Source organism: Apaloderma vittatum, unplaced genomic scaffold (assembly GCF_000703405.1).
Source record: "Apaloderma vittatum isolate BGI_N311 unplaced genomic scaffold, ASM70340v1 scaffold27909, whole genome shotgun sequence".
NCBI lineage: Eukaryota > Metazoa > Chordata > Aves > Trogoniformes > Trogonidae > Apaloderma > Apaloderma vittatum.
The window spans coordinates 5683-31916 of NW_009733923.1; the positions used below are offsets into that span (position 1 = coordinate 5683).

A 26234-nucleotide genomic window follows, 5' to 3' on the forward strand; every position below is an offset into this window, starting at 1 on the left:
GTTTTTCACTTCATCCTGAAACACTTTGCTGGAAGTGCTGTTTTTCATTGTGAAAGAAGACTTCTACTACATTTGTAACTCGATGAGTAGCTGGGAAAAACAAAGTTAAAAATAGTTGTAGTTTATAGTTGAGTGTCCATATGAAGACTTTTGGGAACTGACTACTACAAGTTTCCTTTTCTTTCTTTTTGACAGATTGTGACTGGAAGAATGTCTTTTCCACCTCATTTGAATCGCCCTCCTATGGGAATCCCAACGCTTCCCCCTGGGATCCCACCTCCACAGTTTCCTGGCTTTCCTCCACCTGTACCTCCTGGTAAGTTATGTAACTATATGGAAGTGTTGTAGAAATAAATTTCCTTTCATTATTCTGAATTATATTATTTACAAAAGTTACTGGCTCTCCATGTGTTTCAATAATTCTGATTCGTGTACTTTTCAGCTGAGTTTCAAGTTTACCCACACATCGTGTCATGTGAGCAAGCTCCTTTGGTCTACCAAAAAGCTGCTTACTTCTGACCAGAAATCAAACCACTAGGACTTTGCCTTGGATCTTTTTTTTTTTTTTCAAGACTGAAGCTCAGTGGTGATTTTTGTTAGTGTTAGATACTCTGAGAGCCATATTCTGAGAGTCGACTATGATTTTCACATTTTTTCAAATAAGCCATTGTAATAGCCTTTGGAGACACTTGAGTACACTGTGCGTGAGAAAATAAACCCCACTTTTTTTAATTCTGACTCTTATGTACTTTGCTCCACACGTCTTGCAAGTTTACTGTTATGTTCCTCATTCCTTCTTATCTTCCTGAAATTAATCCCACTTTTTTTTTCCTTTATTCATCTGTAAGATCAGTCTCTTTTTTTTTGTTGAGACTTTAATTTGCCATATATTGCCAGTATGGATAACAGTGACTGGGGGCAGGAGACCAGAGCCAGTGGGAGCAAGGAATATATCAGAGAAATACCCCTTTAAAATTCATCGCAAGGGCTGCAGGAAATAGCTCCTGTCTGTATAGTCTTAAGCTGTGTTGTGCACAAGTGTTTTGTAGACAATAAAGGCATTCAAAAAACAGATGGCCGAACTCAGGAATGGTTTGTGCACGTTCATTCATCAGGCTAATCCTTACTTAGATTAATTTTTCTAAACTTTTTTTTTTTCCTTGAGGTCCATGAGATGTTATCTATTTTGTGCTAAAGACAGAAATCTTGATGAGGTAGCATTCTGCCATCAAAATTGCAGGTTAAATTTTAGAGCCATACCTCTTACCTTTACTAGTTCCAGTTTATATATATCTATGTGAAAAACAGTAGATATTTTTAAAAATAACTTCCTGAAGAATATTTCAAAATGCCTGATACAGTTTTCTGCTCTGAACATTTGCTTCTTAATGTGCGCAACAAAGATCTTTTTGTTCTCTTGCTCTGTTTAACTTTATATATAAATAGTCTTGTTCCAGTATTAGTAATGCAAACAGTTATGTAGAATGGAGGAGCTTGGTATTAAGCAGGAATTAATTTTTCTATGTACAATAGGAACATGATTTGCTCACCTGTACAGATAACACATTTTTGATATGTAGAGGATATAGATTGCTCATTTCTTAGCACAAGTGTATCAGTAGAGTTGAAAATGCCACCATGATTTTATGGATGTCTACTCTGAAATTATGCCATACGCAGGATCATGATTTTAGTGGCTTAGAATATTATCTTTAGTGAGCTGTTTGGCCAGTTTTCATGCTCTAGTTATCTTACTCAGCCTATTAATTTTTTTTAAAAATTTCAGCGGTTTGCTTGTGTAAGAATGAAGTTGGGAAAAATATTTTGTTTTGCTTAAAAATGTGGCTGCTAAAAGTTAAGTTCTAGCATTTCCATCTCTAAATGTGGAAGACTTGATAAGGAAGTGATTCTGATAACTCTTATCATTTCTGAAGATTATTTGGTACAATTAAAACGTATAAAATAGTGGTTTCTGTGTGAGAAATGCTGCAGAGGGTCAGACCAGCAGTCTGTACAGCCTCATGGGTTGTCTGGGCAGTGGGAACACAGCGTGGTGTTTAGGGTGGATGTGTACACCTCCGCTTTCTGAGTCCATTCCATCCTACAGCTATAGTGTTAGGGAGGTTACAGTATCATCTTTCATTTTTCCTTTATCCCTTGCTGCACCTGTCACTCATGAACATCTTTATCTTTTTTGAATCTGCTGATACTGTCCATCTCCACTGTCGCTTCTTGCACCAAATTCTCAAATTTCATTAACCAGTAAGCATGTTAAGTGCTACTTATGTCTGTCTTTAAACTCATTGCCTCCTCAGTGTCCCCCTCAGTTCTGATGTGGGAGCTGGACACCTTCGGTTTTGTGATTTTGTGCACCTGAGTTATGTTCCCCGCCTTGCAAACCTGAGAGTCTCAAAGCGTGGAGTCTTTCCTGCTTCAACACTTAGTTGCTACTCTCTAAGGTCACGTGTTGCTCTTGGGTTGGAGGCACCAGGCGTGTAGACATTAGTCAAGGTATAGGTGCACTGTGTATGTTACAGCAGCTCTCTTGGTCATCAGTACGTTGATCATCAGTACGCTGGTGAGGCCTGACATATTGTAGTAAATATTTCTTTGGCTTCTGCTGAGTGTTGGGCTGATAATTTTAAAGAACTGTCAGTGATACTGCAAGTATCTTTACTGAGTTGTAACTTTAAAGTCGAAGTTCAGCACCATGATAACTATAGTTCTAATAGTTTAGTTACAGGGCTGCTTAACTAGAGTCTTGTCCTAGAATAATTCCTCCAGTCAGGAGTAGGAGGTAGTATGACTGTAGTATGAAGGGTCTGAGGAACAGGATTGGATGATTGAGAAAAGTAAGTGATGGAATCAAAACAAAACCAAAGTGGATGAGGAGAAGCCTGGAGCCCTCTCCTCTGAGGAGAAGTATTATTTCAGGACTAAGCACTGGAGAAAGTGGAGGAAGAAGTCCAGAAAGAATAGGCTGCAGAATTTGGATTAAGATTTTATGAATACAGCAGTAAGAGAAATGGAGAAGGGAAGGACTGAAAGTGAAAGACAAAGAAAGTTGGTTTTGTAGAACAAAGAGATCTAGGATCCTTAGAGGGTATTTCTCTGAAGAATGTGAGATTGACTTCATTGTTTCTGACTCTCAGTATCTTTACTGTCCAGCAAGTAGTTTTGAAATCCATTCACTTAATGTCTTTTATCTCCTCTAGCAGCTGTCATGGAGAGATAAGCAGCCTTTATTATGATCAGGTTTTGTCTTACATGATCGTATGTAAAGCTGCCAGTGAGTTTCACAGTAGAAAAGAGAGTATTACATGATTTCACCTGATTAAATATTGTTTTAAACTTACATTTTAGACACTGGCGGGTCAAGTATGCAGCAGGTAGGGAGCTTCTCGATTGAAGTATTCTGTGCTGCCTTTATTAAACTATTCTATAGACAGCATGAAGCTGATGGCATTCTCTGTAGGACCTCATCCCTAAACTGGATGCAGAATCGATGGTGCTGTGGGAATTTGGCAAGTCAGGAATGAGTTATCATCTGTAGGACTTCAACTGCTTTTGCTCCCCAAGGCATTCCCTGCCTCAATCACACGGCTGTCTTCTAGAACAATGCTGTGATTTGAATGTGGTTTGAAAATAGATGCGTTTGTGACAAAGTTGAAACGGTAACACGCTAAAAGTGATCAGGATGTGCATAGTGTGTTAATGTACTTGGGCTGTGCTTGAAAGCTTAAGAAATTACTGGTAATCAATACTGTGAAATTCTTGTTTGACCAAAATTGCTTTGTTATTTGGATCAGTTCATTTGTATTCATCAGTAATCTTGACAGAACATACTAATCTTAATGTCTTGCCTTTCTCAGGGACCCCTATGATTCCAGTACCAATGGGCATTATGGCTCCTGCTCCTACTGTAAGTATTACAGCGGGAATGAGATGATAGCAAAATAAAATTTAAACTGAAACTTAGTATGTGACACCAGTATTTTTGGTTTGCTCTATTCCATGAGAATTCATACTACGAATGGAAATTAAGTGCAACTGTTAGGCAAATATTTTGCTAATTTCTGACCTAGACAAAGTTTGAAATAATGCCTGGAGCTGCTAGCTGCAAAGGTGAAGCAGTTACTATTCCTGCAAGATGTGCATCTCTCAAACACCATGATTTGGGCTTTGCCTTCGAGTCATGCATGGTCTTCCTACGCAGTACAGTTAGATTTTGAGGTTATTAACCTAACAGAGCGCTCCGGAGGCATCACCTCATCTAGGCTAAGGCTGTCACGCAGCACCGTGGAGTTGTCCAGAAAGCTGACAAGCTCATGAACAAGCTCCTTTCCCCATGTTGCAAGGAAAGGACTAGTTGCACGGAATATATGTCTGTGGAAGAGCATGTGAGAGAAAAGTCGCTTGGTTTGTCTTACATATTTCTAGTTGGAAGGAAGGTTTATGATGTATGGGGTGGAAAAAGTGCTCCTGAAAGTGTAAAGGCTACTTCTTGGCTTCGAGGTGAATCACCGTTTCTGTGGTGTTACGTAAGTGAAATCTCCCCAAAATACTCAATATTTCGATAGCTTTTACGATCTGTTACAGGATATGTTCATGGTAAGCAGTGGATTTAAGACGAAGGTACTGGAAGGAATGCATTATTCATCTTTCTGATTAAAATAATTTTTAATAAGTGACACTTTCAGAGGCGTGCTTTGAGAAAAGGGACTCAAGGAGTATGTACTGTTAAATCTTAGGTGGAAGGAGAGAGGTGCAGCAAAATGGAACAGCTGATCATGCCTATCTCTATGCAGTTTACTTTACAGACGTTTTACTCCTTAACCCAAAGAGGCCTTGGGTTGTGCATAGATTAAATAAAGCAGTAGTGTTTATTCACTTTGTCAAAGCTTTAAGATATGTTATAAACCCATTGAAGCCTTCTGAGGCAGAGTTACTTTTCTGTTTGCAGCTTGCTTTTTACACTGTTAGGTAAGGTACTTCAGCTTCCAGTGAAGTAACTCAGATGTTGGAAATTAGTAATTTGTAGAAGAAATAATACCTAGTGTTACTGTATGCTCAACTTAAGACCTTGCAGTAGGCCTGTTCAGGTACACCTTTTTCTTTTTGTCTGTCTTTACCAGAAAATGGCAGTCTTGTGTTGTATAAAGTGTTAAAGCATGAACCACTTACTAGTCTCACTCTGTAAGCCTAACTTTGGTTCGTATGAAAATTTAATTCTGAAATATATGTGCATCCTCATCTCTTATCTTATGGATTTAAATGAAAAACCCCACAACCCAACACTTAACACGCTCTGCTCCTTTTTCTAGGTGTTAGTTCCTACCACAGTGTCTATGGTTGGAAAACATTTGGGAGTCAGAAAAGAACATCCGGGCTTAAAGAACAAAGAAAATGATGAAAACAGCGGTCCCACTACCACCGTTTTTGTAGGCAACATTTCTGAGAAGGCCTCTGACATGCTCATACGGCAGCTTCTTGCAGTAAGTACCGTGATTTGCTTGTTAAATTTCATCCCTGCCTGATGAATGAAGTAGTAACCTACAAGCAGTGGATTGAAACTAAAAGTAAAGTTAGTCCCACGCATTGGACTAGCAGTCTATTATGCTCAAGTTTCAAGTGAGTGAGCTCAAAGCTGTGGGTGTCGATGAACCCAGACATACTTTTTTAGTAGCATTTTCCCTTTTTACTTGTCATCTTGTGCAAAAAAATATTTTTGTAACGTTTTGAACATAAACTATTACATTGAATAATGTTTATCTTTCAATGCAGAAGTGTGGCTTGGTTTTGAGTTGGAAGAGAGTACAAGGGGCATCTGGGAAACTTCAAGGTAATTGTTCATACTTTTCAAAATCTTGAGTCAGGCTCCAGTTTTTATTACCTGGCAGCTTTTCATATGTTTGACACATTGTTATTCTTAATATTTTTACATTTTAAGAAACCGCATATGATACTTAACTGCTGAATACTTCCTAGTAAAGGGCTAGTATTTTTCTGTCCTTGAAATCAAGACATAAAAACTCTCTCAGTTTTACTTTTTTCACATGGGAAAATGTCTCATGGGCCTAACTTTGCTTATTTCTGTTCAGAGACTGAATCCAGAGTTCAAACATCATCCCTGAGAAAGGTTTATCAGTTTGGACGTAGCCTCCAGAGGAGCATATTTCCATCACTGTTAATAGTCTCTTCCACTGCTACATGTTATCCTTCTCTGTCAAGGAGGTTTTTCTGATGTAAAATTTATCTTCCTTCCCTATTGTCAAATTGAACTGATTCATTTTTTTCTTGTGACCTTTCTGCAGCGGATACAGGAAGAAATTTTGGTTGTTTTTTTTTTTCTGCTTGTGTTCTCATATCTTTCCTAGATTGTGGGTTTTTTTTTGTTGTTGTTGTTGTGTATTTTGGTTTTTTAAGATGTAAAATTTTTTTTTAAGCTTTATTATATATCATACTTTGTTTATTTCTCTCTCATAAGGTGTTTTTGTCATTTACACTTTTTGTAACTGTTGTGAAGAATGTAGTTTGAAATACTCCTTTTAGGTTAACAATGAGCTGTTGATTGCCATCCTTGCTCTTCAGACATTTGCAAATCCACTTGGGACATGTCTTCATGGAGGCTCCACTACGTAGTTAAGACAGACATGTCAGCGGCTTGACACGATCATAGAATTGTTGGGTCATTTGGGTTGGAAGGGACCTTTAAAGGTCACCTAGTCCAACCCCCCTGCAATTAGCAGGGACATCTTCGACTAGATCAGGTTGCTCAGAGCCCCGTCCAACCTGACCTCAGATGTTTCCAGGGATGGGGCATGTACAACATATGCATTCCTTTCACCTTATTCACTGGGCCGTTATTTATATCAAAGACTAAGGCAATGAATGATATTTCTGACTTTTTATCATGTGTACTTCTGGTTTTAAAAAAAGAAGAGTTTATTTTTACACAAAGTAAATTTATTTGAGGAGTTTTAACACTTAGTTTTCATTTCAATCGTTCATTTCAGCCTTTGGATTCTGTGAGTACAAAGAACCAGAATCCACACTACGAGCACTGAGACTACTCCATGACCTCCAGATTGGAGAGAAGAAGCTGCTAGTCAAAGTTGATGCAAAGACAAAGGCTCAGCTAGATGAATGGAAAGCAAAGAAAAAGGCTTCTAATGGGGTACGTATATAATGTGTGGCTTGTGTTATTTTGGCAGGAGGACAATGTAACGTAGTTGCTAGATCAGATTGTGAGTGTGTCTCTTTTCTTTTCTTTTCTTGTCTCTGCCCTTAATTAATTTTAGGATTTTGCCAGAACCACATTAATGAGTCTGCAGATACGTTGAAAAGCAATGAAGTATAAGCTCTTAATTCACCACCATTCAAACTTCCTTGTCAGCTGCAACTGACTATCTAGAATTAATTCTAAAATTCATTCTTAAAGTGTAGTAATATGTGCTATACCTTGTGATTCTGTTGCTTTGTTTTTGTTTAGAACCTCTTGAAAGTATATGAACTCCAGAAGTAATTATTAGTCAGAGTCTGTAAATCAGCTGTCTGAGGAGAACTGGAGTTTCCCCTCCACTGATGATGATCTAGAACAAATTAATGAAAATTGAAGAAGTAGATTGTTCAGTAGCTGATGGAGTTATCAGGCAGTGGGCGGCTTACAGTCATTTAGCAGATGAGGAAATTGGTTTTGTACCATTCCTTTCCAGAGCTAAAGATCTGTAGATCCTAATTGCAGATATTTGATGTGTTGAATTCTTGTGATATACAGAGATACTTAACTGACAAATTTATGTTAAAATGGATTTTATCTATTTGATAAAATCATGCATTTCACATCACAAGGAAGTTGTTTGGCTTGGTCTCTAACTATTTGAAAGTTCTGCATATGCCTTAAAATAGTACTTCATAGTTTTCTGTAAAATGAAAATGAGAAGAGGCTCTTGTTCAGAAAACTAAAAATACTAATCATGCAGTAGCAGGTAAATTTTTAAAATTCCAATTTGGAATTGTTCTTAAAGGTATGTAAAATACAGTGGGAACACAAGTTCTTTTATTTCATTTTATTTAACCAGAGCTAGAGGCATAATGATGACTCGAAGTACTTGGCACATTCTTGACTGTGTACCTGGTGTGTGGGGTTAAATGCAGTGGGTCAGGGAAGCAGGGTGCTAGCTCTGGGGTTTTAGTGGAGTATAAGGGTTTGATTTGACTGCCCCCTCCCTTCCATACTTGTTTCCTGTTATCATCACCTTTAATACTGTGCTTCACAGCTGGTATTACAAACAGACTTAAAGTATCAGTGAAGTTCTTGTGCATCTCCCTCGTGAACTTTTTCTGTGAGCTCCTGTGGGTTACTGTCAGTCCCCCAGGATTGATGGTAATAAAGCAGAGACTGCTGTCTGTGGCTTTGGTGAAGTCGACAGTGTGTGCCAATTCTATTGAACTGTGGAGTGAGATTAGCTCCAAAAAGCTTTGAGGTTTCTTTTTTTGTTTGTGGCGGTGCAAAGAAAGGCCAAGGAAAATTGATGCAGCATACTGTAATCACGCTGCCTGCGATTCCTTTCATACCATCGTTGGTGTGCTGCTGCCACTCAGATCCAAAAGTTGCAGCTTTTTTCTTTTAATCATTTTTTTATTAAGAATCGAACATGTGCGCTTTGACACAATTTCTTATAGAGACACATCAAGTAAACCTTTATGTAATTAGCTCCTCTCCCTGATCACTTCTTCTTCCTGGACCTCTTCAGTTCCACTCCCTGTCACTGCCTTCTAGCTCTTTTTGGCCTGCTCCTCTTTGGCCTGGCAGCCTCTTCAGCTCCAACTGAATCCTCCCTTCCCCCTCATTCTTAGCTGCTGCTCCATCAGACCCTTCCCTCCCCCTCACTCCACCCACCACCTATCGCTTGACGGGATATGCAGCTGGATTCTCAGGTGAGATTCCATTTTTCTCAAAGGTTGAGGGGATCAGGAGGTGGGCTACCTTGCGCTCAGTGTGCAGCTGGTTGTTCTGTCCTTCCATGTGACCTCTGGTGAAATGCACTTTTTCTGCGTGTTCCTTTTCCTACCTACAAGGCGTAAAGGGGCAAAAAGATGAGGAACTGCAAAGTGATTCATCAACAATAAGAAAATGTTTGTGGCAGAAGGAATGTTTCCCCTAACGCTGTTTCTCTAGTATAGTTGTCCCATTACAAGCTGCAGCTTGGAAGTTAAAGGTAGACCCTTGTATTGCATGGCACTTACGTAGGTGGCTTTGAGGAACTGCTCTTGAAATGACTTGAAGTTCTGGAGGATACCCAGCAGAAACTTTTGACCAAGAGCTGGACTATAGCAATTGCCTTTCTGTGAGCGTGCTTGCACTTTCTTTTTTCCATCTACCACCTTAATCACTGTTTATCTGTCCTGTTTTATTATGCAATCCTGCACTTGCTCTCTGCGGCCATTCCACCTGTGAAACTACGTGATCCCTATGGTATTGCCAGTGTGAAAAGATCTAAGAGAATGCAATTTATAACTACTTGTAGGTGACTTTTTTGGAGTTGGTTGGGTTTTGGTGGTGTGATTTTGTTGTTTCTTTTTGGGAGGTGTTTTGTGGATTGTTTTGGTCTTTTGGGCGTTTTTTTTGGTTTGGGATTTTTTTTGTTAGTAAATGCTTTAGGGGCATGAGTGAGATGATCAACGGTAAACTTGTGAAATAAAACTAATACTATTCTCAATTTGTTGATTCCTGTTACTTTGCTATTTTTCCTTAGAACACCAGACCAGAGACAACAAATGATGACGAGGAAGCACTAGATGAGGAAACAAAGAGAAGAGATCAGATAATTAAAGGGGCCATTGAAGTCTTAATACGAGAATATTCCAGCGAGCTCAATGCCCCCTCCCAGGAATCTGACTCTCATCCCAGGAAGAAGAAAAAGGAAAAGAAGGAGGACGTATGTGTTTTGATTTTGGACAAAACAGATTTTTTTTTTTCTTCAACTCACCTTTATATAATGGCCAAACCTTGTGCAAATACTTTAAACCTAAACTTCTGATGAGAAAACAGATCAACAAGCATTGATGTCAGCAGCAGTTTCATTTTTAAAAATTTTTTTTTTTAAGCTGAAAGCTAGTCAGTTATAGACACCATCCCTTCAGGATGGTTTAGACATCTAAGCACTTAGACTTTTTGGAAGAACAGGTTTGAACCTGGGCAGGATTGAACCAACCTTTTATCCTGAAGGTGGAAATGCTGAATTTAGTGCAGTTTAATCTCTATGTAAATGTAGGCTTTTTCAAATGAGAACTTTAAACAACCGTAGAGTTCCTGCATATCGTCTGTTTCCATTGAAAGTTGCCAGGGCTCTTTTGTAATGGCAGGAATTTGCTCTGGTAGTTTTTGACAAAATTCTTCTTCTCTCCACTTAAAGTGTGCATTCTTGTAGTGTGCCACGATCCAACAGATTGCAGCTGTCTCCCCAGATGTGGAAGTGCTTCATTAGTTCTGTATAAGTATACCTCACAAACCTTGGAGGGATCCTTCAGGGATGAAAGGCATATTGTAATCTTCCTGCCTTACAAAATCACTTTTACATGCATGTCTCAATTTGGCTGGATTCAGTCAGCTGGTTTTCATGTATCGTGTAACGCAAAAATACCCTGTTAAGCAGGAGTGAATGTTCTGGTTTAGGCCTGCTTCTGTGGATGACCTTTTTATGGATTAAACCAAACTGGAGAAAGGGGAATAAGAATGAGCAAACTCAGACTTGGCTTTTCCAGCCAAGTTCCTAACTGTGGCAAAATGGGCTTTCATACCTACCGTTCTGCACCTAATATGAAAGAGGTTGGAAAATGGTTTGACCAAGATTTCTACCCGCTTAAGTCTTCTGCAAAGTACCTATTCCAAGGCAATAATGCAGTTTCAAATGGAGTTTCAGTGTGGTGCAAGAAGCAACATCTCCCTCAGGGAGCGAGTCTTGTCTCCCCCACAACTTTATTAGCCATGGCTAACCTGAGGTGTACAAGTGCTGAGCTGAGAATTGTTTTTCTTTCCTCTCCCTCCCTTTGGGAGAAGACGCTGTCTTGGATGAGAATTTACAAATGAGTCACTGTCTAATGCTGTCAGCTGTACTTTTTTTGTTTGTTTTACAAGCATTGTTAAAATCTCTATTGTCCTGTGGGTACCTTATATATATGGCCATGAATAATACCAGGTAGTGAAACGTTGTAAGAGACCGTTGCAGTCTTGGAAGAGCTGGGTACTGAGCATGTCCCTGGGACAGAGGGATGTTCTGCTAGCTCTGATGTAGAATTTGACCAGTCTGAGCTAGTCAGCTAGGCAAATAAGCTCTTAAAAATACATAGCACACATGGGTTGAAATTGCAGCCCATCATCCCTCCCATACTGGGAAGGAGAAAAAAAAACTTGGAAGTTGCCATCTTTGGCCTGTGTGGATAGAGGTGGGAGTGGAGAAGAGATGGTCCTAGCTTGTTGCTCTCCTATCCTTAAAGGAGAGGGGAGAGGAGGACTGTGGAGGGTGGGGGGAAAGGGAAGGTGGATGCAGATTCATGGTTGGGGGCGGGTTGGCGCGGGGAAGCTCGCCAGCTTTGGGGCCATTGTCCCTCAAAGAGCTTGGTATGAAGAAGACTCCCGCTGGCGTTAGTAGCAGAGTCTTTTTAGTTCTTCTGGATGAAGGCATGCCTGATGTGGGGGAAGTTGAAAATGTGTGCGGGGAACTGAGAGTGAGTGGAATCTGGTTTTCAATTTCGAGCACGGGGGAACCTCGCTAATTCGCACTAACTATTAGTTAGCAGGTGCAATCTGTCAAATTTTGCGAATTAGCGAGTAAAGAAAATCCAGACTTACCCACCAAATATACCAATGGTTTATATTGGCAAGCGTAGCTTAGTCCTGTTTATGATGCTGCCATAGCGTACTAATGTCCTGTAGTACACTTGTAATTCCGTGAAGTCTTACTAATACGAGACCTCACTACATATTCCGAGTAGCTCAGAGAAGGGAGAATTAGCGAGGTTCTTCTGTAATTTTGTTGAATCAAAGAAATGACATCACAGCAATGCAATATTGCCTTGTAGTGCAAACATACAAAGCATTGTTTTTCAGAGTAGTGTGCAATCTATTTTTAAAAAAAAAAATCTCCGTGGATTTTTCCGCAGATTTTCCGCAGATTTCCAGTGGCCCCACTGATACCTTATCCACTCATCACCAAGGTTCGTTTACATTGTAGGCTTTGACAATGACTATGTTTACTGCTAGTTGCCAGATTTGTGACTCTTGTCCATCTGATTTTTATTTATTTATTTTTTTTCACTCATTAACATCAGACTGTCAGGTTTGGTACTGCAGAAGGACTTTATTTATCTCTTGCAAGACTGGTTGAAAACTTCTAACCTTCAGCTTTTCTCTTGTTCTCCTATGTCTGTACAGATGGCTCTTAATGCTTTTCCTCCTGTCCCCCTTGTTTTTTAGGAGGATATAAATGCTATAGAAATGGAGGAAGACAAAAGAGACCTGATATCAAGAGAGATCAGTAAATTCAGAGACACACACAAGGTAGTATTCTTGTTTTTGCGCTTGATACAAATTAGGCTTTTCAAAATCCAAAAAACCACTATTATAAAATTTAGCAGTGCATTGCAGTATCACTTAAAATTATGTTTATATTAGGTTTAATAGACATATAGTTCTTTACAAGTCAAAAAAAGACAACTACCACGTTAAAGTGGCCCTTGACATCTTTATGCTAAGACTTTGATTGCTACTGAGTATTTTGCAGTCTTCTCACTTTAACATGAATAAAGGCAACTTAAGTTTCTACACATACATTAAGTCAAGATATTTATAACTAAAGGCTAAACGGGGCTGCAGTATAAAACATACACTTGAGTGTGTTTCTGTAGGTAGATTTGTAACATAATCCAAGATTTTATGACGAATTGAAACTTGAATTAAATTTAAGTCTTTTATTTTAATGGTTCTAAGTTAAGTGTGGGGGAAGATTAAAACTAGGTCAGTGGTTACCAGACTTACCAAACTTTAGATGCATGGAAGAACTGTAAATTCCCATAAAGCTAATCTATTCATTGACCCCCACCATTATGATAGAGATCATATGGTGACTAATGCAAGATGAAACTCACAGCTTGGAAAGTAACATGGAATAGGATGTAAGTATGAGCTTCTGTTTTTTATTATACTTATGGATGCCCCCTCAGAAAAATATGCAAAGGGGTAACTGGCTTGGAAACGTTTGTGCACATCGAGTCCCACCTCAGGGTTACCACTTGTAGAAGTTTCCACTAATGCTGGTGCATCTGTGAATGTTTCTGCTTTGGAAAATGGTATTTGCAGATAGTAAAGCACAACTATGCATGTCGCGTTCTTCTTCTAATGTGTAGCTTAAAGTTGGTATTACTTTTTTCCCCAACGAGACTGGAATGGTCCTTGGCCTAGGGAAGTAGCAGCAAGCTCCTCCTTTGAGCACGCACTATTGTTTCAAAATACCCCTAAATCAACGTTAAAGAAAATGTTGCAGGTACAGCGAGGTGACGTATGCCCGTGTTACTCAGCATCACCACATGCAGTCACCGGGGACAGTCCCAGGTTTTCACGCAACTGTATCTGTAACCACAAATGACTACACCTTGTATGTACATGTATTCAGTTTTTCTCTTGACTTAAGTTGTTGGAGATAAAATCCTGGGGAAAAATTCTAGAAGGAATCATCTGGAGCAGCTCAGCAATTGAACGTGAAACTGGTCAGTGGTGAAACTTCAATAGAATTGTGTTCGGTTCCGAGCCCCAAGTTGTCACTGGTGCTAAGATGCAAACAAGTAACAAGTTTTTTAAACAAAAACCAAGGAAATGAACAAACAAAAAATATGCTTCGTTGTTTCAGAAGCTGTTGGGCGTTTTACTGCCTTGAATCTGTATTTATTGAGTGGGCTGTTTTGGGTCTCTCAACATTAAAAAACCAACTGAAAGTAGTCATTGTATATATTGGATATGCTTAAAAGGGGCTGTTGAATCTTTAGAAGCTGGCTAGTGAGCACAGTGAACCTTTGCATGTTTTTGGTATGAGTTTATAAAACAATAACCACAGACTGTCAGGGTATCAGACTTGCAGGGGGCGTCCATTTACAGCACGGACGAGTCTGAAGAGAGCTCAAGGTAAGATTTATAATTCTTCTACCTGTTCATTTCTGTTCATTACTTCAATTTATCTGATACTGTTCCCATCCCATTACCTTTTCAGATCCTCTTATTTAGGCTGATAGAGTTGATGAGGTCAGATTTTGATTACAAAAGAGAACATTTTATCTTTTTCAATTGGATTTTAAGAAAGCGGACCTACAAAACGGATTTTAATACACCAAGACTTGTGTGTATGTGTATTTACACTTGTGTGAATAGGTTTTAAAAATAAATAAATAAATGAAATACCCAAACTCCACTCTCTTGAGAAATTTCACCACAAACAAAGCTTTTGAGAGTGGCAAAAAAGCAGGAGTTCAACCAAAGAAATTTCTATTGGAACATCTAAGATAACCTGTAAGTATCAACCACTTCAGTATGTAAACTTTTCTTTAAAAGTAAATGAAATTTGAGGTAAGTTGGATTTTTAAAAGTGGACAAACCTAGTTTAACGTCTGACCGTACTGAGGTTTAATGCTGTAAAGCTCCTGTAAAATACAGTCCTTTAGAAATTGGTTTTCAGCCCAGTGTATGTTGTAGAATCTAAGTTTTGTTTTTTTCATATCAGTTTTCTGCCAATTCCTACCATTTTTAGTCCCTTTTTCCTTTTGTGATTTCAATGTATCCGACATTGGTTTGCCTGTATTGTGCTATCAATGCAGTGTAGTTTCACTGGATACATTAATCACTAGTGAATTAGCTTTATTTCTGTAATCCTTTGTCGGTTCTCTGGTCCCTGTGCCTATGGCAGAAGAAGAGTTATCAGGTAAGATTGCTTTTTAAAGTTGTCTTAAATGCTTTGTTTTAAAGAAAAGAAAAAAAAAACAAAAACCAAAAACGAAACAAACCAGAGAAAATGCTGTTTCATTGTTCCGGTTTTTAATTTCATTTCAGTGATGGTAAACGTGGAGCCAAAGGGGATAAACGTGTTTATTCTGCTCAATATTTGTTCCAAAAAAAGTGATATTCTGGCATCCATCAGGTTGAAATTTGGTATATTTGGTTGTTATTTGGTATATTTGTGAACCGTGTACTTGCTCTTCCTCCCAGAAACATAGCTTATAGGCAAGGTTAATCCAGTGTTGGCGGTCCATGTCCTAGCACAGCATCTGTAAGTTAACACATAACAATTGCTTCCAAGGATGGATTTATCTATCATTCTTTTGATGTATTTTCTATTGTCTTATAGGAATTCTGGTCATAGGAACTGTTTCTAATTGAAAAAAAAAAGTGGCAATTTTGTACAATTTTTAGTAAAACTGTAGCAGGTAACCCTTTAGTTTCTGTGTTTCAAAAGAGCTATTTCCAACCTTTTTTTAACTCTTTCCATCTTGCAGTGGTGGAAGTTAAGGATTCCATTCTACAGAGTCCAGTTCTTACCAATGAACTGTTAGAACTTTTTTAGGGAGGGAAAAGGGGAAAGGTTGCAGCTCTCTTCACTGTTTAACCACACGCACCACGTGTAAGTGGATAAATTTCTTTACCCAAGTTTGCATATAGGACGGTTTTGGTCTGCCAAGACGTTTTGGGAAACACCTCACTGGCCCAATAAACATTCTACTGAATATATTTTCCTGGTTGAACAGAATTAATTCTCCCAGCTAGAAGCTCACTTTGCTTTTACCCAAGTGGCTCATAGGGCCGATGGAATTTGTGGCCCACCTGAATTGTGACTGGCAGTGCACTGTGTACGTGCAGTTTAGTCAGTTTGTTATATGAGGCCAGCCCTAGTCTGCTAAGGTTGGAGATTGCTGGTCTGTGTAGATCTATGCTTTTGCACGAAACTTAGTCTTGTGATTGCTGCATTTTGATTTCATACTTACGAGTTTCGAGAAATACCCATCAGACCCTATTTAATATTTTAAAAATCGGTGGCGGTTTTGGTATTTCCATTACCAGCCTTGTGTGTTGCGCCGGGAATATCCCGCTCCTGTAACTACAGAATTAACTATGAAAGTTCTCTTGTTGGTTTTTAGAAACTGGAGGAGGAAAAAGGCAAAAAGGAGAAAGAAAGACAGGAAATTGAAAAAGAACGCAGAGAAAGAGAAAGGGAACGGGAACGTGAACGAGAAAGGAGGGAGCGTGAAAGAGAGAGGGAACGTGAACGAGAGAAGGAGAAGGAACGGGAGCGTGAACGAGAGCGAGATAGGGATCGGGACCGAACTAAGGACCGAGACAGAGACCGTGAACGAGACCGAGATCGTGACAGAGATCGCGAGAGGAGTTCAGATCGCAAGGATCGGAGCAGATCAAGGTAAATGCACTGGAGTTGCTGTTTGTTTCTGGTTTTCCCAGTGCTGTGTGCTAAGTGCACACAGTTAGCAAATCGCTTGCTGCCACTTGAACGGGAATGGTCCTTTTTGGAAGATCAGGGAATCAAAACTTGAGAAAATGCTGTATTTACACAAATGGGGAGAATATTTAATTCCTTCCACAGCACAGGAATCTAAGGACTGCGATATGCAGGAAACAGCCACCCAACTGTGATTTCAGCGTACTGGTTTTTATCTTGGATCACTCTTGTTTTTCATAGGTAGCTTTATTCATACTTGAAGTTCTCTTGTGTCTGCGGTATCTCTCAGGCAGATTTTACCTTTTCCTTTGTTATGTGGAGTTATTTGGTGGTGGTTGTGGTTTTTTGGGTTAGATTTTCTTGTGTGTTCGCTTTTACTAAAAGCAAAGGGATTCAGTCTTAAACTGTGAGTAATCATATCAGGGTCTAGGTGCTGCTTTTTTCTTCTCTCTTTGCCTTAGAAAAAATAGCTGTTTCTCTTCAAGTCATCTTGTCAGTAGGGTTCAAGTTGTCTGTGAGCCACATAAACCTGAAGGATTTATTAAGCATACCCTTCATTTGTGGGGGCTTTAGCTGTCATTCCTGGGGAACTACTAACATGGTCTGATATGAGTTGCGATGAGCCCACGCTTAATTTCTGTAGATACCCCTGTTTAATGGTTAGTGCTTAAACTACTGCTTTTAAGTAAATGGGGGTTTGCAGCCCGTTGCTGTACCAGCTAACCATCTGGTACAGTTGCAGAAGAATAACTTTCAGGATATTAGAAATAACACATGAGGCATTTGAAGTTAAATCATCTGATTGAGTGGAGAGGAAGGCTCTGTACTTAAATTTGGACTCCTTCCTTCAGAGAAAAAAGCAGAGACAGAGAACGGGAAAGAGAACGGGAACGGGAAAGAGAACGGGAACGAGAGAAAAAGCGAGCGGGAACGGGAAAGAGAACGTGAGCGGGAACGAGAACGGGAGAAGGATAAGAAGAGAGACCGAGAAGAAGACGAGGAAGATGCCTATGAACGCCGAAAATTGGAGAGGAAGCTGCGGGAAAAAGAAGCTGCATATCAAGAGGTAGATTGGGATTTCCTTAAGGAAAAAATTATTTTTGAGGGGTGATAATAAGTCTTTTACTAGAAAATATATCATTCCTTCTCCCTCTCCTTTTCCCAAATACATTTTTAGTCCTTTGAGTACATGAATTAGGGCAGAATACATAAGTCACTGTCAGGATAATGTTGGACTTCTTACTCTGTTGGTTTAAATTATAAATGCTTTGCTGAATTTTAATGCAGTTTATTTTAAACAGTAATACAAACTAATTTTGAAGTAGTACCCCATGCCTAATGTTCTTGAGGTGGGAGTATATATATTTTTTTTTTCTGTTGTAGCGTCTTAAAAACTGGGAAATAAGAGAACGGAAGAAAAGTCGAGAGTATGAAAAAGAGGCTGAAAGGGAAGAAGAAAGAAGAAGGGAAATGGTAAGGCTTATAGTTTTACTTCTAATTTTTTCCCCTTGTTCTTTGGGTCCCATTTAGAGTAGAACATTTTACTGTTATCTTTATCGATAGTGATACAGCTCTCTTTTTGTATAAACACACTGTACATTTTTATACAATGAAGAAGAATTAATAGACTTGAAATTGAAGATGTCTTATAAGTGAGAGTACTATTGAGAATCTGGAAAACAAAGCCTAGTGACTTGGTCTTGCGAAGGCAAAAGAGTGAGAAATAGGCAACTGCAAAATACTGTGCTTTGATCATCGTGCACTATTACATCTGTAACCTGCATTTGTGTCAGATTTGTAACAGAACCTGTTATAATGTTCTATAATATATCTAAGCGCTACAGAAATATCTACCTTTTGGGTCAGTGGTTGGGAAGTTATCATGGTTATCAACATAACGCCTGGAAGTTTTGTCCAAAAAGACACCTTTGGAAGGTATTTCTGTAATCGAGAAATTTTGTGCTAATGTGTAAAGAAGTTATTTTAAATTATGGTGGTGTTACTGACTTCATAATTCTCCCACAGGAGAGAAGATAGGAGACAGTTCTAAGTAGGAGATAGATTGGGAATTGCTTCCAAACAAAATATGCAAAGAGACTAAGGAAAGAGAAGAGAAAAAGAAAAAAAGAAAATTAGAAAGTACATTGTTTTAGATAGCATCTAATTTTCCCTCCTAAAGGCTTGAGAGGGAGTAAAATATATTTGAGAACAACTCAAGGATATTTTCTACTCTTAGTCCTTGTGGATGCGGTTTGTGGGTGGCAGTTGTAGAGAGCAGTGTTAAATTTTGTGCAGAATTTGCAACATAGTCATAATTTGTTTCTCAATCATTAACTTTGCAGTATCACTTAGATACGTGTTAGAATGTTCTAATTTATGTTCTCCTTAAATAACTGGGGTTTTTCTTTTTTTTTTTTTTTTTTTTTTTCATTTTATCAGAGTAGGGGTTAAAATATCTCCTGTCTGCCCCTCTCACCTCATTCAGTTTTAGGCCTGTGCATTAATACAGTCCCACAAGGTTTGGAATAGTAAAAGCAATAGAGGGCTTGTTCTAGAAATATTCATTAGATTTGTTTCTTTGCATAACTAAAACTAATCGATGTCATATCTGCTGTTGCTGTGATAGCAAGTTGACAGATCCTTGGAAGGTGATGCAAATTCCAAAATGTTTCCATTTGCTGGCTGGAAAACTCTGTATTTTTAGTCTGAAGTATAGTAGATATAAAATGAACGTACTATTAGTATTACTTAATTTTAAACTCTTGGGAAGAAAGCCAGAAATAATTTTATAATGTTACTTATGTTTTGATTTCTTGCAGGCAAAAGAAGCCAAACGGTTAAAAGAATTTTTAGAAGATTATGATGATGACAGAGATGATCCAAAATACTACAGGTACATCCTTGTATTCATTCCTAAAAATAAATCTTCATTGTTCATTTTAACAAAATTGTGGAATTTGTTGACGGAGGCTTATGGAGTTTATATTTGACTGATCATATGGCCATGTGAGGGTTATATAATTATTTCAGTGTCGCTTGATAAATGCCAAAGGGAAAAGGGGAAACTCCTTACTGCTACTTGTTAGTGCTTGGGAGTAGCTACTCCTTCCTATCACTTAACTTGTGGGTGAGGTGGAGCAGAGGTCAGTGTAATGCCAAAATAAGGTGGTGCACACAGGGAGAAAGGATGTTGATAGGGCCAAGAAAAGGTCGAACTCAGTGATCTTGAAGATCTCTTCCAGCTGAAAATGTTCTATGATTCTAAGTGGTAAATAGGCTTGTTAGCTCTGTGAAGGATGCAAAAAGGTCATTCTGCGTGGGACTAACTAAAATTTGCATCAAACTAATTTAGCAGAACTGTGTCTGGTCGAGTGAAAATGTATAAAGTCATGTGATTCTTTTTCTAAGAAGGTCGGTGGTCACATTTTCTCTATCTGTTTAATGTGGTGAGGCAAATTCTATATGGTAGGGTTGGGAATTTCTCTCTTAGGTTCCTCTTACAAAAATAGTAGACACCAGATGCTCTCAATAATCTTATATTCATTTAGTAAAAGATACATCTCTATATTTCTTGTATTGTGGTACAAGGTTCTCATTGTAACGTTATTTGAAGTACAAAATCCGTATCTTTTGTAGGGGTAGTGCTCTTCAGAAGAGGCTACGAGACAGGGAGAAAGAGATGGAAGCAGATGAACGGGATAGGAAAAGGGAAAAGGAAGAACTAGAAGAAATTAGGCAGCGCCTTCTGGCAGAGGGACACCCAGATCCAGATGCAGAACTCCAGAGGGTAAGTAGCCTTTGGTCTGGAAAAAAAAGAAAAACCTTTGGTATTCTGGTGGTGTTGAGCAAAACTATGTAAGAAATCTGACAGTTAATATTTGCTCTGTTTGCTTTTTCTTGAAAAGAAGTCCAGATAAGCAGTAAGAAAGCCAGAAACAAAGCATTGCTTTCCGAGAGTATTTCTGTTTATAATGGCAGTAGTTGCATGTATTTGGTTTTGACTACCAGAGACTTCTTTAGGAAACAGAGGATCTTTAAATTTGTTTCAAACAGAGCTGATTTTGACAATGTTGGGGGGGTTTTTTTGTTTTGTTTATTTTGCTAATTGTCTGTTTTGTTGTAGATGGAGCAGGAGGCTGAGCGGCGTAGGCAGCCACAAATAAAACAAGAGCCAGAGTCTGAAGAGGAAGAGGAAGAAAAGGCAGAAAAAGAAGAAAAAAGAGAAGAGCCAGAGGAGGAAGAGGAGGAGCCTGAGCAAAAGCCTTGCCTTAAACCAACTTTACGACCCATCAGTTCTGCCCCGTCTGTTTCTTCTGCTAGTGGAAATGCAACCCCAAACACACCTGGTGATGAGTCTCCCTGTGGCATTATTATTCCTCATGAAAATTCACCTGATCAACAGCAGCCAGAGGAGCATCGGCCAAAAATAGGACTTAGCCTCAAATTGGGCAAGTTGACATTTTATTTTATTTTTTTGTATGGGGTCAGAATGAAGAAAAATGTCAAGCTGAGTAACCACAGGGTTTTCCAAACATATTGTACATTTTGGCATAGTTGTACCCAACTGTTGTTATTCAGATGCTGTGCTTGATTTATCCTATCCAGAAAGTAGATTTATTTCTTTTTCTTCAGGGAGAGTGCTAATTGGTTTCAGGGCAGAGAAAGACATGCCTGTTTTTCAAAAATCTCGAACAAACTCCTTTGGAGATCTTCATACAACAAAAATAGCAAAAGAGATAGAGTTTGAGAGATTAAAATCCTGATGCTAGGCATTCATGGGCATTTAGGTAACATATTCCTCAAGAAATGCATGAATTTAAAACTAGCTTCACTTGGCAGTTTATGAATACGTTATTCTGTCTTTTTGGTTGTAGGTGCCTGCAATAGTCCTAATCAGCCCAATGCTGTAAAAAGGAAGAAGCTTGCTGTGGATAGCGTTTTCAATAAATTCGATGATGAAGACAGTGATGATGTGCCCCGGAAAAGGAAACTTGTCCCACTGGATTATGGAGACGAAGATAAAAGCAATATCAAAGGCAGCGTCAATACAGAAGAAAAACGCAAACATATTAAGAGTCTTATTGAGAAGATTCCCACAGCAAAACCAGAGCTCTTTGCTTATCCTCTTGACTGGTCAATTGTGGATTCAGTAAGTGGATTTCCTTTAACCATTTGCAAGGAAAGCTTATTTTTTTCCTAACAAGCCGTAGCACTAAATAGAACAACAATGTTCCTGGTACCCGAATGGATTTGGAGCATCGTTGTCCGTATATAATTTCACCTGGTACCCGAGTGGATTTGGAGCATTTCTTGTCCGTATACAATACTTACTTTGAAGCACGCCTGCTTATTTGTGTTTGATCTCTCCTGAACTGTTGCTACAAGTTGTTCAGCAGTTTTATGGAAGGGAGGAAAAATGGTCCTGTAAAAACATGTTTGAATAGCTGTCAGAAATACTTGCAGATGCCAAATCACTGAGGGTTACCTCACTGATAGCAAAACGCATCTTTGTAAGTAGTTGTTTGGGTCCCCTAACTGCCTGCCTGGCGGTATTGTTTCAAGACAGTAAAGCCTTTTTTTTCCTTTTCCAGACACTAATGGAACGTCGAATTAGACCGTGGATCAACAAGAAAATAATAGAATATATTGGTGAAGAAGAAGCCACGCTAGTTGACTTTGTTTGTTCTAAGGTTAGTATCTTCCACTTCCTGTGTGAGGTCTGGGTTTCGCTCCCAGTTTAAGCTGCAGCAACAACTGTGGTGTCTGTTTGAAGACGATCTGGTCTCAGCCTCTCCGTACTCTGTGATACGGGTCAGCGGAGGCAGTTGGTGTACTTGGAATCAATATGTACCTTGATGTGTTACAAGTTACCCCCTTTAATGTGCACGCACAATATGTACGTGCTAGATGCTCTCTGTTAAATGTTAAATATAGGCAACTGGTTAAAGAAAGGAGCAGTTGACAAGCAGCTGTTGGAAATGATAGTTTTATCATTAGATTTCAGAGTTAGTACTTCCTTGGATGCTAAATTAATTAAAAACAGGATTTGTGTGAATTCAGAGGGGAAAAGAAAAAAAGCCAGTAGTTTTTTTATAGACATTTTTTGATTAACTAGATGAACTTAAGAAGGTTTTTAGATACTGTCGTTATCTTAGTAGGAAGAAAATACTAAGGTTTTAGAGTTAACATGAGAAGTCATTCTGGTATACCTTTTAGCTGTTGCATGACTCATTAAAACTAAACTGTGTAGCTTCTTCCATCAAATTACAAAATAAATTTTAACAATTTCCTTTATGACAAGTCTACGGCTTTTCATTAATAGGGAATTTCAAAAACGTCAGCTTTTGTGGTACATTGGTAATGGCTTGTCTTGTTTTATCTTTTGGGGGCTACTGTATAAGAGGCAAAACAGTGATAGTTTTGTGGCACAGCTGGTTGGTAGAAAGTGAAAAGCAGAAGTTGAGTATTTTCCAAGCTCAAATTGTATAAAATTTTATTTTCAAAAAATGCCCTTTTCCGATACCAACACACTTGTTTCTGGAAAAAAAAAATTAAGTACTTAACAGGCAGATGGAAAATTCAGTTGTGAAGAGTGATATGGGGAGAATTTTGCCTTTGTCTTCTACTAGGCATTCATTGTTGAAGGAAGGGGAGCTTATTCCTTAAATTAGAGGAGCTTCATTGGAGATGGAAGAGTAGTGAGCAAATACAGGACCTGTTGAACCTTCGGAGCCTCCTGGAACTTGTTCCTCAGTAACTAGCCACAAACTAGCACTGTGATGGAATCTGATATGGCTTAATACTAATTTTCGCTCTGGCTAATAACTGGGAACTAATGAACTGCAAATAGTTTTTGCATGTGTAAAGCATTTCAAAATCCTTGAGAAGTAACTGGGTTTTGTCCTATGATGTTTATATGGTTTAATCCCAAAACATGCTGTGATTCTGTACTCCAGGTTGCCAGTCTGAAAACATTTGTTTCTTTCAGGTTATGGCTCACAGCTCACCGCAGAGCATACTGGATGATGTTGCCATGGTAAGCAGAAACTGTGTCACTGTTACACCTTGTACATTATACTGAAGCTAAATCAACTCTGCAGAAGAGCCTGTAGGAGAAATATTTGGCATTTGTAGAGCAAGCATAGAAAATGTGCGTTAGATACGAAAGCTGTTTGGATTAAACAGATGATGCTAGCACAGGCATGGGTTTGCAGCTTACAGCATCTACGTAGAAATTACTGATCCCTGCTTAGAATACAGAAATGTGGAACAAAAATTCTGTTCCTAACAGCAGAGATGAGAATCAACAATAACAGTGCTGTATCAGAAATATCAACTGTTATTCCTTCTCGTTCTTGTAACTAGTTTTTTATTAGTGGTTTAGTGAATCTGGTCCTAGTTAATGAGCAAAAGGTGATTTTTTTCCTCTAGAAAAATAGAAGCTCTTTTTTGCCTGGTGTTGTAAAAGAGAAACTTTATGAAATAATATGCTGATTCACCAGTGCTGTGCACTGAAAGGTGAATAAAACTAATTCTTCACTCTCTTCAATAAGGAGACTGCAGCAAAGTTTCTAGGAGTCAGATACATAGCGGAAGTTAGTAGGTTGTTCTTGGTGTGACTAGTCTTGGGGAACTTCTCGAGATGTGCATGCTGAAAGTTTGCATGGATTCAAGAAAAGCCTGAGTAATAACTTCAAAGAGAAATTCTTTGAGAGATTACATACTAAATATCCAAGGAAGTTCCAAGATGAAAACAAGCAGAGACTAGGAGATAATTAAACTACTACACATATATATGTCCTGGTTTTACATTTTTCCCAAGCACACTGTTTCTCTGCCTCCTCTCAAGCTGCTTTTGGAGACCAGGACACTGATACTTTTATCTCTCTAGTGCTCAACAGCTACATTTTACAAGTATGTAATTGGAGTCAGGTTGGGTGATAAATGCAGGATGGAAATTCACTGAAGTTTTTTATCCAGTGCCTGCCTCAAAGGTTTGACTTGGATTACACTACTGCCACTTTGTAGTTCTGATGTGTCTAGAATTAGTCTTTATTGCTGGAATGCCTAACCTAAAAAATAATCTGTAAAATGTGTATTTCCTACAGGTACTAGATGAAGAAGCTGAAGTTTTCATAGTGAAAATGTGGAGGTTGTTGATATACGAGACAGAAGCCAAGAAGATTGGTCTAGTGAAATAAAGCACTCGCCTTGCTTCTAGGGTTCCATTTCAATTTTGGGCTTCTTTTTTTCCATCATTCAAAGACTTTGAATTTTCTCTGTTCTCAGAGACTTGAGACCTGTATTTTTTTATGTAGAAAATGTGAATTTTTTTGTCCTCTGCTCTGAGGCCCCCTTTACCCTTCTCAGTTAGTTATCTGAATCCTGCATTGGTTCTCTTTATAATTCACAAGGTACAATTACCGGTATGTTTTATAAGCTGCAGCTACTGTACATGCTCTCTGGTAATTTTGTTATGTGACCATGATCCTTGTAAATATTAAGGAAACAAATGAAACAAAAAAAGCCCCTGTTTTGCAAAACAGTTGCACTTAATGTGGAACTATGTCAGTTACAGGTGAAGACAAATAATTTTTCACAAATTTATCAGGGTTGTTTTTGTTATTGGTTTTTTTTGCATACTCTCCCTCATTTTATTTAAAGAATTACCAGAATACAATTTAAAAAATAAGTAGCTTGAGCTGCTTTTACAGAGCAGCTTTGTGTATTCATTTGGTCCCCTCCTGTGACTCTGAAAAAGGAGTTCCCTCAGCCTTTTCATTCTAATGTGAACCAATAGTAGTCTTGGTACTTCGTTGCCCATTTAGAATTAGTAATGAAGCTGGGAACTTAAATCTCTTGCAGATGCTCTGCTTCTTTCCTAGAAAGTGCAAATTGCAGGAAGCATTTTATTCTTTGCTCAGTTAAAACAAGAGCAGGACCTCAATTCAGTAAGTGCTATTTAATACATATATTTTTTTAAGCTAGGATATCTTTTGCTCGGTTTTATTTTAGCCCTTCCCTGTTATCCTTTTTGTCTCCAAAATAATCAGATGGAATTTTTTTTTTAAAGAGAAATTATTTTTTAAAACATTTTTGTGGGATTTGGAGAAAAAAATACCACACCTTTTTGGATATAACTGGCCATAGCAGTTGACAAAAACTAAACCGTAAGTTTTCAAACAAAGCTGAAGTCTTGTTTTTACCCATACTGTTAAACTAGCCCTGACTTTTGTTTTCTACTGTAAGCAGTCCATTGTCCACAAAAAGAGGGTAATTTTTCCTGCCTTGTTTGTATGGGGTTTTATAAATAGGCTGATATGGTATAAATGATGAGATGTACTGTAAACTGCATTTTTTTATCTCATACCTGGGTAAGAAGTCAGGTCACTAATGTGCTATGAGTTGTTTTGATTGCAGGAGGACTGTGTTCCAGGGAGCAAACTGTCTCAAAAACATTTTTAATTTTTAAACACAATTCTTAATAGCAAACAAATTAAGTAAAGGTGTTCCAGTATCTCTATATTGTATTTAACTGAAGGATACAGGTTGACCTGTTCAGAAAACATAACTGTGACCTTGCGTTACGAGTTCTTTGTATCTGGAGAGGACACTTGAAAACACTGTTCTTAACAAGTGGGATCGTGTAAAGGTTCCACCGTGTAAATATTTCAGATATTAAAAATGTATATATTTGATTTAAGGACTGATGTTCTTTTGGAGTCTTATGCAGCATGC

The 26234-nt window shown here is 38.5% G+C and overlaps 1 protein-coding gene across 1 annotated transcript; it reads left to right on the top strand.

Annotated features, from left to right (window-relative positions):
- The first annotated feature begins 202 nt into the window (after nt 1–202).
- Nucleotides 203–25304, top strand: RBM25 (RNA binding motif protein 25). The gene is given in 19 exon segments (XM_009876080.1): nt 203–316; nt 3873–3922; nt 5325–5495; nt 5785–5842; nt 7017–7177; nt 9759–9941; nt 12166–12219; nt 12479–12562; nt 16180–16457; nt 17348–17416; nt 17418–17562; nt 17880–17969; nt 19316–19389; nt 20133–20283; nt 20620–20944; nt 21371–21645; nt 22088–22186; nt 23485–23532; nt 24605–25304. Coding segments are annotated over 19 exon segments (2514 nt in total). The 5' UTR covers nt 203–210; the 3' UTR covers nt 24698–25304.
- Nucleotides 25305–26234: the final 930 nt, after the last annotated feature.